The sequence below is a fragment of the Sabethes cyaneus genome, chromosome 2 (assembly GCF_943734655.1).
Source record: "Sabethes cyaneus chromosome 2, idSabCyanKW18_F2, whole genome shotgun sequence".
NCBI classification, from domain to species: Eukaryota; Metazoa; Arthropoda; class Insecta; order Diptera; family Culicidae; genus Sabethes; species Sabethes cyaneus.
The window spans coordinates 47,268,727-47,282,159 of record NC_071354.1 but is presented as its reverse complement, the minus strand read 5'-3'; the positions used below and the strand labels follow the sequence as shown (position 1 = coordinate 47,282,159).

At 38.0% G+C, this 13,433-nt stretch overlaps 2 protein-coding genes across 2 annotated transcripts in view; one reads left to right on the top strand and one right to left on the bottom strand.

Moving 5' to 3' along the window:
• Window positions 1-258: 258 nt before the first annotated feature.
• LOC128735366 (uncharacterized) lies at window positions 259-11,488 on the top strand. The gene is made up of 6 exons (XM_053829854.1): window positions 259-334; window positions 400-609; window positions 766-1,538; window positions 1,880-2,479; window positions 4,928-5,089; window positions 11,426-11,488. Exons 1-6 carry the CDS (start codon window positions 259-261, stop codon window positions 11,486-11,488), a joined length of 1,884 nt encoding a protein of 627 aa, XP_053685829.1.
• Window positions 11,489-13,433, bottom strand: part of LOC128737046 (cholesterol transporter ABCA5-like) — a 26,289-nt gene continuing 24,344 nt past the window's right edge. Inside the window, exons 7-11 of the mRNA XM_053831593.1 lie at window positions 12,987-13,261; window positions 12,791-12,928; window positions 12,057-12,733; window positions 11,653-11,993; window positions 11,489-11,595 (exon numbers count right to left, since the gene is read on the bottom strand). Coding sequence (XP_053687568.1) covers window positions 11,489-11,595; window positions 11,653-11,993; window positions 12,057-12,733; window positions 12,791-12,928; window positions 12,987-13,261 — 1,538 coding nt within the window. The remainder of the gene's footprint in view (window positions 11,596-11,652; window positions 11,994-12,056; window positions 12,734-12,790; window positions 12,929-12,986; window positions 13,262-13,433) is intronic.

Below are 13,433 nucleotides of genomic sequence, written 5' to 3'. Positions count from 1 at the left end.
ATTATACGAAAACATCCATACCAATTGCTATTCATTGAATCGAGATAATCAAAGTAAGCAAAATATCCTATGTCCAATTTGGATTCATTCTTGCTCCACTGTTACATTGGACATTTGCTTTGGTAACCAAGACAACGTCCAAAGTAACAAAACAAATCAGTCAATTCAAATCTGTACTTTGGTCGTTATTTGTGTTGGAGTGAATTCATTGCAAAAATTTGTTTTGAACGCACTGAAATCAGTTATTTATTTAAAATGATGCCTGTAGATTCTTTAGTTGGTGTTTATTCTGTAGATAATAAGAAAAAACCAGCCTCATTAAACCAGTTGAACGGTAACTGTATGAAATATAATATTGATGTATTATGACTCATAAACCAATTTGAATATACTTTTCAGCATACAACAGAAGCTCAAATAATCATAATCTTCTGAGTCAGGGACCTTGGGCAAACCTGACCCATCCAGGTGTTGACCGTTTCTCTTTACAAGACGTATCAAACCACTCAATTCAAACCTCAATCTCAAATCACTCAATTCAAACCTCAATCTCAAGTTACTCGAATCAAGCCTCATTCTATAAGCGGACACGGTTAGATTCTACTTATGGTAAGTAATGCCTAGCATTCCATCTACGAGAACACCATAAAGCTGGATCAATTGCACAAATATCGCAGTTCAGATCCTATCCCACATCCAATCATGTGGGACTTGCTCAAAATTATATGGAGGCTTATTATTATTTTCTGTATCCACATTCGGCAGATTCCTACACTAGTGATCGGTGGAACGAAGATCCGTCTTTTAGGCATATTCGTTCATCGACTCCTCTCATCTCGTTTGCACAGAACCTCTCATTAAATGAAAATTATAACCATGAGACGCCTCTGAATTTGATAGTCAATAAAACGCCCAAAGTCGATTCAGGTGTTCAAAGTGCACCTTCGAAAGTGCTTGATTTACGCAAAAAGAACGATTCAACCCCGATTTTTCATCAAGAGACTTTAGAAACAAATCACAAACTATCTGAAATGTATCAAACTACTCAGAGGGAAAATTGTGGGCCGTTAAACACCACAAACTCTGGTTCGTGGATTGATTTTACAGACGACGAGATAGATCCTGACTGGGTCCCCGATGGTGACGCTACGTTACTAAATAATCTATCAATTTACGAGTATTTTGAAAAATATAAAAATAATATATCTGATAATGACTCTGATGCTGATGCAGAAACCGAAGAAACCAATGAAACCGAACCGAAAAGTGGAGAACCACAGCCAAAAAAAAGGAAATTAAATTTGCGGATGCAAAATAAAATTCTGAAAATTAAAGGTCTCCCGTACACGAAAGTTGATGGAAACACAGTCCCAGCCAGACAAGTACAACCACCTTGTAGTTGTAAAATGCGGTGTTACGACAAATTTTCGGAACCGGTTCGAAAGCGCTTACTAGCTAGTCTTCTTGATCTGACGCAGTCTGGGCAAAATCAATTTTTATCAAGTCACATAGCTGTTATCAAAACGGTTCGTCCAAAGGTAAGCAAGTATAAGCTCCTGTGAAACCTTCATTGTAACACCAGGCTTCATATTTGGTTTTTGGTCAGTAGATGCTCATTTGACTAAAGCACCTCAGCAAACAGAATTCGAAAGAGCAGTGTAAAGGGCAACTGTAGTGTGAATTATTACAATAGATAAGACTATACTTTCTTCAACAACATTATAAATAATAATCATCTCTACAATTGCCATTTACACTACTTTTTTGAATTCGGTTTCAATGAGCTTATCAAATAAACATCTATTGAGCAAAAACCCGAAAATGAAGCCTGTGTAATACGAATCCTAAACGCTACTGTCTTACTTTACGTTCTCTGCAGGTTTTGATCTCACGACGTGCTCTTACTCGAATCTATAGGCTACCAGGTGTACAAGGCGCGGTAAAGGTCTGCAAACGCATGTTTATGTCTACTTTTGACCTCAGAGAACGAAAAGTTCGTGTTCTTGCCGATAAGCTGGTTTTGGGTGCTGGGATTGCTGGGGATGACATGCGAAAAGATAATGAATCGAGGAAGCAAATTGATCCTGAGCACGCTGAGTATATACTAAACCATATCAAGTCGTTTCCAGCCGAAGAAAGCCACTATAGCCGTGAGAAGTCATCTTGTCTTTACTTATCATCTGATTTAACGATCCATCGTATGTACGAGCTTTATCAGGATCAGTGTGGTGTGGGAAACATTACTCCAGTTCACTACAATACCTATAGGCTTGCTTTTAATTCGCTGAATATTAAATTTCGAAAGCCAAAAGTTGATACTTGCAATACTTGCGACATGATTAGGGTTGAGTTACAAGTAGAGAAGAACACTACGAGACGAGACGAGATACTAACTCGTAGAGAAGCGCATCAGTTAGAAGCTGAACGCATGTATCACGAGAAGAAACAAGATAGGCTTCGGGCGAATAATGATGAAACCGTACGCACCATATCATTTGATTTACAAAAGCAATTAGCTACACCCTATTTGACTTGTGGGCGCTCTTTTTACAGCCGCCAACTATATACATATAACCTGACTATCTTTGAAACGCAAGCAGGTAAAAATGTACCAATATGTTACATATGGGATGAGACCCGAGCTAAGAGAGGATCAAGAGAAATCGGATCATGTCTATGGGCATATTTACGAGGACTACCAGCTTGCGTAAAAGAAATTATTATGTACAGCGATCGTTGTGCTGGGCAGAATAATAACCGGATTGTTTTATTTTTGATGGCATATGTCGTTGAACTGATGGCCGCCGAAGGACGAAAATTCACAATTTGTCATAAATTTATGACAAGTGGTCATAGCCATATGGAATGCGATACAATACATTCAGCAATCGAACGAGCGAAAAGAAGGACGCAAGTCAATATAGAAACACCTCGTGATTGGAGCTTATTAATTGCTTCTATTAAACGAACCACTCCGATTATCGTAGAAGAAATGGAGCAAAACCGATTCTTAAATTGGATGATATTGAACGAAAGATATACATTGCCAAAATGTAGTACCGATAACGAAGCGTTTAAGTTTAAGGCAGCAAGGATATTTTCGTGCTCTACCGATAAACCGGGAACTGTAATGTTCAAGAATAATGTAGGCGATGCAAGCCCCAAAAACATAGAACTACTATCTTCTAAATCCGTACCGTTGCAAAATTTAAAAGCAGAGCCAATTTTTACAGCTCCTATCAGATTACCCTCTGCTAAGTTAGAAGATCTTCGCAAACTGTTACCGTATGTAAAACAAAAGTGGTACTACGAAGCTTTCTTAAAGACTTTGACACCTCCTGGCCGCGGAAGAAAACCAAAGGTTGTGAACAGTGGAGGATTTGATTCAGACATGGACATACTTAGCGATGAAGATTGAGTAATGCAATGAAATATTTTAATATGTTTAAATAAATTGATGATTGAATATGTTATATGTTTTTATGTCGTATGCAGAGATGAAAAGTGCATGATGTTGATTTTATCTATGAGTTATAGACTGTACAAGTCATGATCTGTATAGCTATATTCATCTGTCAGCAGTCGATTGCAGAGTAACATCTTACACAGATCCGAGAAAAAGGGTACCCATGTTGCTTACATTGAGAATAGCAAACAACCGATAGTCGGCCGGTATCTATTAAATTTGTTTATTTATTTATTTATTTATTTATTTCAATTTTTCATCTGACCTTTAAAGGTCTCAATGAAATTTGTGGGCGGGGAAAAGCCCACTAGAGGTTGACCCTCAAGTGCGCGTAAAAACCCCACCATCTTTTGACAGAGTTTACGAATATGGTGATATGCAGTCAACAAACGAATAAAATCTGTGAAACTGTTAATCTGTTAGGTAATTATCGTTAGAATATAATGACCATGTATTTATTGCTTACATGTAACGACTTGAACGAATGTCTTTTGTTCTTGGACGTTAGAAACAGTTTTTCCCCGTTTCTACTTATATAAATAGATACTATATGATATATATGGTGATATTGATGTTGTGTTATAGTAATATCGCATTACCGGGACGATGGAATGAGAAAATTCAAAATGACCAATCCAATAACAGCCTTATCAAAACGACCTATGTAATTTGTCCAATGTACAGTCTGGCTAAAAAAATGTCCTATGTAACATTTTGGGCTTGTTTAATGAAAATTCCACATGCAATTGCAAAATCTCTATTAAAATACACAATACATTTATGCACCATGACTGTGCAGTGAACAAAATAGGAAAAAATTGATCCAGTTTTATACACTTTTAAATAATATTTCATCGACCTTCACGCGCGATTTACTCGAAAAATGTGTTTTGTTAGATAGGTCCTTTTGAAAAGTTACGCGAGAAATAAATGATGCTGATTCTCTCCTATCTTCTCTTCACTCAAAAAGCGATTTGTTTCATTTGTTGAACAGAATCTTGCAAGCAAGCTTCAATTGATGCTAATAAAATTACATACAGCAATTCGGTTAAAAAAATCTCTAAAAAATCAATAAAAGTCTACTCGCTGGGTGAAGAGAGTTAGCAAAACGTGGAATCTGTTTATAATTTCGTTAAAAAGATAACTTTAAGATCAGTTTATCCGGAAAAATCTAGAAATTTAAATTTCTTTTTTTGGAGAAAATACGCGACTGTGATTTTCTATGATTTTTTAATCTTACACTACTTCTTAAAAGATTAAGCCATTTTTATAAAACACTTTTTACTTCTAACACGCTTTCGATTTCAATTCGATTCGATCGAAGAATTTTCGATTTAAAAAAAAAGGTTTTGGTTTAAATTAAAATTTATTAAGGATTCTGAGTTTGATCATTTTAGAAAATAAATAAAGATATGTCCTCGAATACTGCGCGTGTGATGTAATTTATGGTTTTATCTTAAGGCTTCTGACGAGGAAAGTACGAGCAACGTTAGAATAAATATTAAATTATCCGACATCCTGGAGTACGCAGCGGGAGGAACACATTTGGAGGTGGAAGGAGATCGCGTCTATCAGTCGAAACATTTACTGCTGGTTGGTGTGCAAGCTGTGTATGAGGATGGAGTAACTATTTTTGCAACCTGTCTAAAATCATCTGCTCCTGAAGTTTTAATGAAATGGTCAACCAAAAGTGCTCTGTTCGTGCCGGCTGCAGAACTTTTCGTAATTTTTAATAGTTTTCTCAGTTAGTATCGTTAAAAATAGTTGTAAACGATAAATAGGCGTATTTTGCATGTGAAAAGCATGAAGGAAGTTCCGTGAAAGTGAATTTTTCTGCGAAAATCATCTGGGAAAATAACATAAAGTTCCAGTTTGTTTGACACTGATAGTGTAAGCGAGATGGCACTATGTGCTACGATTAGCAGCGAGTAGTTGCGAACAAAATGCGTAACAAATTTTGCTATTTGGTGTGAGTGAGATGTTTCGAGTTGCTATCTCGCCATCGAATAAATCAAGATAAGTTGCTATTATGTTCTTGTGGTTCCTGCACGGCGGCGAGTGATTCTATATGATCTGCGGAAGTTTCATTCGGCAAAAGAGCATAAGTATTCTGTTTTCATTCGTGTATTACTGCCGCGAGTAATTGCTATGCAAATTGCAAATCACTTTGACCAGCTATTGTAGATAGTGGGCAATATTTTGGAACTCTTGCTGTTAAATTATCGATAGTTATTGATATCGATAAAATTACTTTTCTATATAGATTAATCAATACTTTTCATGAATTTGCGAGAGTACTAGAGCCACTAGCGCTAGAGATATGCAATGCACGGGTGAAAGCAAACATTTGTAATATAGAACGATATTATTATTTTAATTATTATTGATTTTATTAAACTTGTTAAACCAAATACGCGCCAGAATAATGAAAATTATTCTGGAAGTGTGAATATTTAAAAGTATCCATGCGGGGCTTATTGTCCATGAAGGCGACCTCGGAATGTACGTGTATATCCAGGCATTCTAGAAATGGGTCGCTGGATGAACAATAGAGCTATCACCTTCCATCTCCAGGACTAAAATTATTTGCATATAGAGACATAAACTTTCTAGTTAATAGATGCAAGTAATTTTTTACATAAAAGTGCTGCCGGTCAGCGGGTGATGGATTGTATCACACACACACACACACTGTCTAAAATCATCTGCTCCGAAATCGGAACCGCACAAAATAAATGTTCGTACAAAACCGTTCGTTTTCAAAACTGGAATCTAAAATCTAGCTGCAAAGCTGGACTAGGAAAATGCAAGCACGTCGTAGCAGTTTAAATTCTCTTCTGATGTAAGTAGTAGAAAGTATAATACTTGAATATAATGATCAATAAATGTTTACCTTGTAGTTCTCCTTCCGTCCCGTTGCTATGGGACGATTCAAATATGACGTCCTTCAAATTTCTGCTTTTTTTGACACCCCCCTCCCCTCCCCCTCTGTCCGATTGTGTCACAAAACTCAAAATCCATTCCTTCCTTTGGACGTCACACAGGCTTAAAAAAATAAAAAAAATGTTGAAAGTAAAAGGTTTCTAAAAATTCCTTATTCTTTTAAAAGTTTAGTGTATGATTCATTAAAAGAAAATAACAGTCGCAAAACTAAAATTTAAATTTTCCAATTTATTTTGGATAATCCCAGAGATCTCAGAGTTATAGGTTTTGCCGAAATTATAAAAAGATTCCTCGTTTGTTTTGCTATTATGTTCCATCCGGCGAGTAGACATTTGCAGATTTTTTAACAGTTTTTTCTATCAAATTTCCAAAATAAAAAAAAACTTACTTATAATTTATTAATAAAGATTATTTCTATGGTGCTTATTCTATGAACTACAAACCAGGACAGGATCCAATCTGCGTCGGTGGAGCAGGTTTCACTACATTATGACAGTTGCTTTTAAAGTTTAAATTATACTTTTCTATCAAATTTTTAGTAGAAGGGTAAAAACTTTGAATGCAATGGTATGGTATGAAAAATCTAATCATTGACAAATCGTGCCGGATTTCCAATCGCCGTCAACTGAAACAATCATCAGTTTCAATTGAAGCTTGCTTGAATAGTTCTATTCAACAAAGAAAACAAGTCGCTTCATGTGTTAAGCGAAGGAAAGTCAGAATCAGTTTCATTTATTTGTTTCGATAATAAATAAATAAATTGATGAGTGATGAATGACTGGAAAATATTTTTTTTTTTAGCCTTTTTCTAAATAATTTTTTTTTCGATGGATGTCACATTTATTTACAAATATGCTTGCGCAAAATCAGTTCACGACGTTACTTTTCGGGTGTCGCAATTTTTTCTATTTATTGAAAAACTGACAGCGATAAATACAGTGTAAACAATACGCTCTAAACTACTTCTACCCAAATTTTCGAGAGTAGTAATTTTCTACAGCGTTTCTTCCGTGGTGCATTTTGACGTGGGACACCCTTTAATAGACATCAATTTTCTCAAAACGGATGGGTTTCCGCGAGAACTTGATAAACGGATATTTTCAGATCTTACATAAATCAAAGTAAAAGTATAACTTATGTTCAAAACATATAGGGTTTATTTCTAATTACCGTCGTAATAAGTAAAGCCATTCTAATTTTCATCATTTGTTGGATGGATTCAATGAATACTCCAAAAGTTCTTGTGCTGATTTGACTAAAACACACTTACCTTCCGATCCGTGAACTTTGAAATCACTGAAAAGCGATTATTAAAACATATTATTGAAATTACGCAACTGACTTTATTGCTCAAATTCGTCGTACCGTTTTAAAATCCGTCCATCAAAATTTTTCATCGTCCGAACTAAAAATCACAATAATGTTTACGAAGCTAGCGAGCATGTATTTGTGTAGGACGGCATGACAAATGTTATTCTATAAAATTTCTGCAGATCAGGCAAGTTGTCCTGGCTGTAGAATAACGACAATGCCTTGCGTGAGTTATTTTCATTTATGAATGACGGAAATTAAAACGATTAGTCGACATTGTCTTCTTCGTCGCACGAAAAAACGTAGGAAATTTGGCTGGTAGGACTACTTTAATGATAAAAAGCATTTAAATAGATCTCAGCTCACTTTGATTGATCGCGTATGATAGACAACAAACTAAAATATTAGGGAATAACTAGTTTTGTATTGTGCGTCATAAAAATGCTGATATTTTTAATATTTTTTGTGTTGGATAGGACGGGAATAGGCAATTACGACGATGTAGCAACATACCCTATGTAGCTCGTTTATCGAAAGTTGATGCTTTTTCGACTAGAAACTGTGACACAGTCACAGACATCTGATGCATTCGAAGAAGCATATTTGTCTTTCAAATTTATTTCCAAGTTTTTGGTACGTTCTGAAGAAATAGGTACAGACATGTTTCTTTCCCCGATCGATTTCCGTCAGGCAAGTATCACACATACGTACAACTTCACTTGTGTTGAAATTGGACGTCTGCGGTCGGCCAACTCTTATTTTCCTCGGAATTTTTCTCAGTAGATTATTCTCAATTTGCATTTGATTGGCTTAACAAACCTCACACAAACATTTTGAATTCGTTCTTGTACTTACCGTGTAGTTATATTTGTATGGATGCAAGGTCACCACCTTTCCTACTTTTTCAGCGGAGCCGGATATCCGACATGTCGCACAAATAGAAGACCGGTAGTACCACTCTCGAACTTCAATGTCACTCAGAAACTTATCTCGAATAACTTTACGTAGTGATTCAGCGGTTGGTTTTACATTTTTGTTTTTTGAAAGACATAATATACAGTTTAAAATAATATATACTTTTCTGTGATTTTCTTCGTGATTATCCTTTACCACAAGAAATAAATCTCACACTAACTGCTGTTGTTTTGTAAAGCAATTCCTGCTATGGTCTTTTTATAAGAATGTCAGCAGTACGATTATTTGAAATAAAATTGTGTGTATAAAATAAGCACATTTGTATATGTGCTTTGTCACTTTTCTCAAGACTTATGCGTTCTTGAATTTAAATGGCCGTTTCTCCAAAACTGTACCTACGATTTTTCTGAAATTTTGACCATGTGAAAGTCTTATAAATCGACTGGTGTACTCCGATTTCATGGCAAATTTTTTTGATAATAACGGTCTATGGAGCACCGTGATATCCGTATTATGTCCGACAGTCAAGCACCTCTAAATGCTTTAAAGTCGGAAATTTCGGATATGTCGGAATTCTATTCGTGTATTCAATCACTCCAAAAATTGTCTTGTCGCAACCAAATCAACCTATGAAAAAGCTGATGCGCTTGCAAGACTCGGATCATTCCATCAATTGGTAGGTCCTGAGTCCCTCTGTGGTTTACCTGCGTCTGCCTTAAAAATGAAGCTGAAAGCATGGGAATGTACGAAAGTGGAATCAAATTGAAGCAACACTTTCATTGCTAGACCGTCGAAACGGTTTATCTTAAACCGTTAAGCATTTTTACTAGTCCTATAACAGGATATTGTCCGAGCCGCTACCCGCTATCATCTGAAGCTTATGGAAAAGCTTCTAGTAGTGGTGCGTCATCTTGCCCAGATAGCTATAATAAATGGGAATTATATCACAATAGATCAAAAAATGGCCGTAGTGATAAAAATGTCCAACATGAAAAAAAGTAAAGAACGAACATTGAAGCAACGCTTAAGAAGTTGACCACTGTTCTTTTTTATTCAAGTTGGGGGTTTCGCGAATCGAACCAAGCTCTAATCGGAACCAATTATAAGCGGATTTGAACCCACTTTACATCCCAGGCCCTATTTTATGAACCATTGAACCACAGTGGACTGGACAAAAGAGAAACTCCACAACCTCCTTATTAAGCATGCGACGCATTGAATACTTCGTCAACACTGACGAGCTGAGTCAATTTTAGTCACAAATTGTGTCTCTTCCATCTCCGTCTGTTGTAGTCAAACGCAAACCACCGAGAAGCTTAATCTAACTCGTTTTACTAACGGGACGACGAAACTGTACAGGTTAGTATAACTGTTGGTGGATCAAGCTAAACTTGATTTTCGTCCGAAAACTCCAATATTCCAGCAAATACTTTTCGGTAAAGCATTTCATGTCTGGATGATAATAAAATAAAAATCACGAGACTCTCATACTTGCGTAAATTGTTACTAATTATCGAAGCAAATCAACTACTGTAGCGAAAGTTTTATCGGCACTCCAATATTTGGTTTTCGTGAGTCTTTGAACATTTTCCAATGTTACGAATGTCTATTCCTCGTTAACCATCTTCTGCAATATCTCCAATTAAAAATCTTTCTTTGTCGAGTACTTTATACTTATTATTTAGAAGCGGTGTATAATTCCAAAGACTGTGGCTCCATTTTAAAACCGAACTACATCGAACTTGCTGCTTCCGTCATTCGTGTCGGAACTATTCTGTTCTGGATCTGTCCTCGCCTCGCAACTTGGATGTTGGATTTTCCCCGGTTTCTCCCTTCAAACATTTACGAAACTTTTTTGTTTCACGATTCACCGAATTGGGAGCATTGTCTCTGTATTTCTCTCCATTTTTCCATTTAGGATACCATTGAAAACTGAGACACGAGTGGGATCGTTACTGTTGGAAAATCCATTAGATCCGCCGCCTACTGTTACCAACTACACTAACAGTCGACATTATTTTGCATATAGTTCAAAGCTATGCCAAGCCTGCACCAATACATTTTGTTGTCCGGTAATCCGGCTTCTCCCTGAGCACTACATAATTCCGTTATGCAATGGTTTATAGTAGAACCTTCATGCTTTATATTTAATACGTCGTTCGAGTCGTGTTTTGTGTTTTGTGATAATCTGCTACTCGTGAACTTTTCTTTACCATTCTAAAGCGAAATCAGCACCGAAACGGGGAAAGCGTTTATCTTGCAATTTTATTGAACCATTTCCTAGCCACGATTTCACGATCGGGGTGTATCAATCTTTTTTGGGTTTGACTTTTTTCTCTAATTCTTTTATTTTAATTTTTTAGTTTTTTTACTTTGTTTTTGTTTCACTGAACGTAATAAATCACAGATGTAAATCAAATTTCACACTTTTTGCCTTTTTGTCTTTTTTTTTTCAACGTATGTATGGATCACTTGCCCCACGCAGCGGTTTTTGGCTACCGTCTATAAATGTTCGTATTATGATTACCTTTTGGGGGTTACTTTTGTCACTTTTCTCTTCATTGGTTTGTTCAATTTATATTTTATTGTAATTTCACTTTTTTTTATTGTAATTCATTTTAATTCGTTTAGGTTATATAACCGGTTTTTGGGTCTTTTTATCTCTTCTTTTCCATTCTTTGTAAGATACTTTTTGGGGGGAGGGGGGCATTATTATTAAATAATTTAACTTACTTACCATTAGTTACTAGCTTAGTTTTTATACACAAATAATGCTCGTTTCATTCTTAGTGGCAGACACTAACCGTCCAGCGTGACAGTGCCTGTAATTCAGCCGGCTCCGGCATGCACTAACTACTGCACACTGGACGTTTCTTCATCGTAGTGGGCAAATTTCAGAAACACTTGCTCTAGTGTCGTCTGACTGAATGAGTACTCTTCGATGTCCAGCTCCGTTTTGGCTGACGGAGAAAATAAATAATGAGACGTGGAACGTTCTTTTCAAGTGAGAAACCTACCTCTCTCGAGCCGCGAGAAGCACTCCGCTAGCGAACTGACGACCTGCTGCGGTACGGAGTAGACCAGCCGATCGGCGAAACTTTCCTCCAGTGTGGCACTCGGGAAGAGATCGGTTACAAAGTTACGCAACGCCATCGACCGGTTGTCGATGCAATTGCTGATGACCGGCGTTGCGGCGATGTGATCCACGCTCTGATCGAGCTGCAGCTGCTCCTGGCTGCTGCTGGGTTGACTTTCGATGGGCGTCTCGCTGTACACACTTTCGACGTGCTTCAGCTTGATTTCGAGCGTGTAGCCGGCTCCGTACAGGTTCTTCAAATGCTGTGTCGAGCCAAGGCACCTGAAAGACAAAACAAACTTTGGTGATTTCTAAAATGTTCCGAAGGATTCGGAAGAAGGGTACCTCAGTTCGCCTTTCACCATAATACCAACGCGTGAGCAAAGTGCATCCGCTTCCTCCATAGAATGGGTGGTCAGCATGGCACACCGAGTTCCATGGAAACTGGCCAGTATTGTATCCCACAGGAATCGCTTCGATTTGGGATCCATTCCGGTGGATGGTTCATCTAGCAGGACCACCTTGGGAGCTCCGACCATTGCCATAGCGTAGCTGAGTTTCCGACGTGTTCCTCCGGAGCAGTGTTGCGTTTGCTTGTTGGCATGCTCGTTTATGTGCAATCCGGTGAGGTAGGTGGTCACCAGATGGTTCAAATCCTTTCTAGTCACACCCCGGATACGAGCGTACAGTTCCAGATGTTCACGAACCGTAATGTTCTTCCACAGTGCATCGTGCTGCGGGCAATAGCCTAACGTTTTGAACGCATCGTCCTGATTGATGGTAATACTGTGGCCGGCTACCCGAACCGTTCCTCTGGTGGGAATCGTTTCTCCGGTCATTATTTTCATGGTGGTCGTTTTTCCTGCCCCGTTGTGACCCAACAGTCCCAACACCTCGCCAGCGTCCACGGCAAACGATAAACTGCGCACGGAAACCTTCTTTCTTGGTGGTTCATCGTCGGCACAGCAGCAACAGGACGCGCTCCCACACAACGACTCCTGCGAGAATTCTTTTCGCAAATTCTGTGAAGAGTAAATGATTAGTATTTGATCCCATTAATAACGCAGGGTGGTAGTTACCTTCACCAGAACTACAGGCTGCGGTTGGTCGTTCTGCTCCTGACAAGACAATCGAAAGATTTTTGCACGCTCATTTCTAACATCCTCATCCTCGTACTCTCCAATGCATTGCTCCTCCGTAACGATGTCTTCTTCATTCTAGAAAAAAGGTAAATCAATTAATTATAAGACCTTTTTTAATGCTGCTTGCTCGTACCGTGGCTCGATGGAACATATCCCTCACACGACCTCCACTTTTGACAAGGTCCGACACACGCAGACAGAATGCCCAGATGGGGATGTGCAACAAACAGCCGCAGGCCATCACGATCATCTCCTCGGTCATGTAGTGCGCCATGGAGAGCTCCGCACAGGCGGAACTCAACCGGCACGCGATGTAGACCCGATCGACAAAATACACCGCCGCGTACGGGATGTACATCGGGTTGAGAAGCGAGAATACGTAGTGCAAAGCGATAGCGGCTTTAACCTCTGTGGAGAAAATTGTAAACGAGAATAAAAATACAATGATGGGTTTCTGGATGCCAATTCGAGTAGTGATTGGCAACACTATTGGGAATCCAATGAATTTTGTCTCCTTATTAATTGTTATTGGCCCATTATTCTTTAAAGGTTCTGCCACCATTTGTGCTGTTTGAAACAT

Bases quoted from the DNA above. Each gene is read 5' to 3' on its own strand.
- LOC128735366 (XM_053829854.1), top strand. From the start codon at position 259: ATGCCTGTAGATTCTTTAGTTGGTGTTTATTCTGTAGATAATAAGAAA. The intron at 1,539-1,879 runs GTAAGCAAGTAT...CGTTCTCTGCAG, and splicing joins TCAAAACGGTTCGTCCAAAG to GTTTTGATCTCACGACGTGC. The intron at 2,480-4,927 runs GTACGCACCATA...TTTTATCTTAAG, and splicing joins GGGCGAATAATGATGAAACC to GCTTCTGACGAGGAAAGTAC.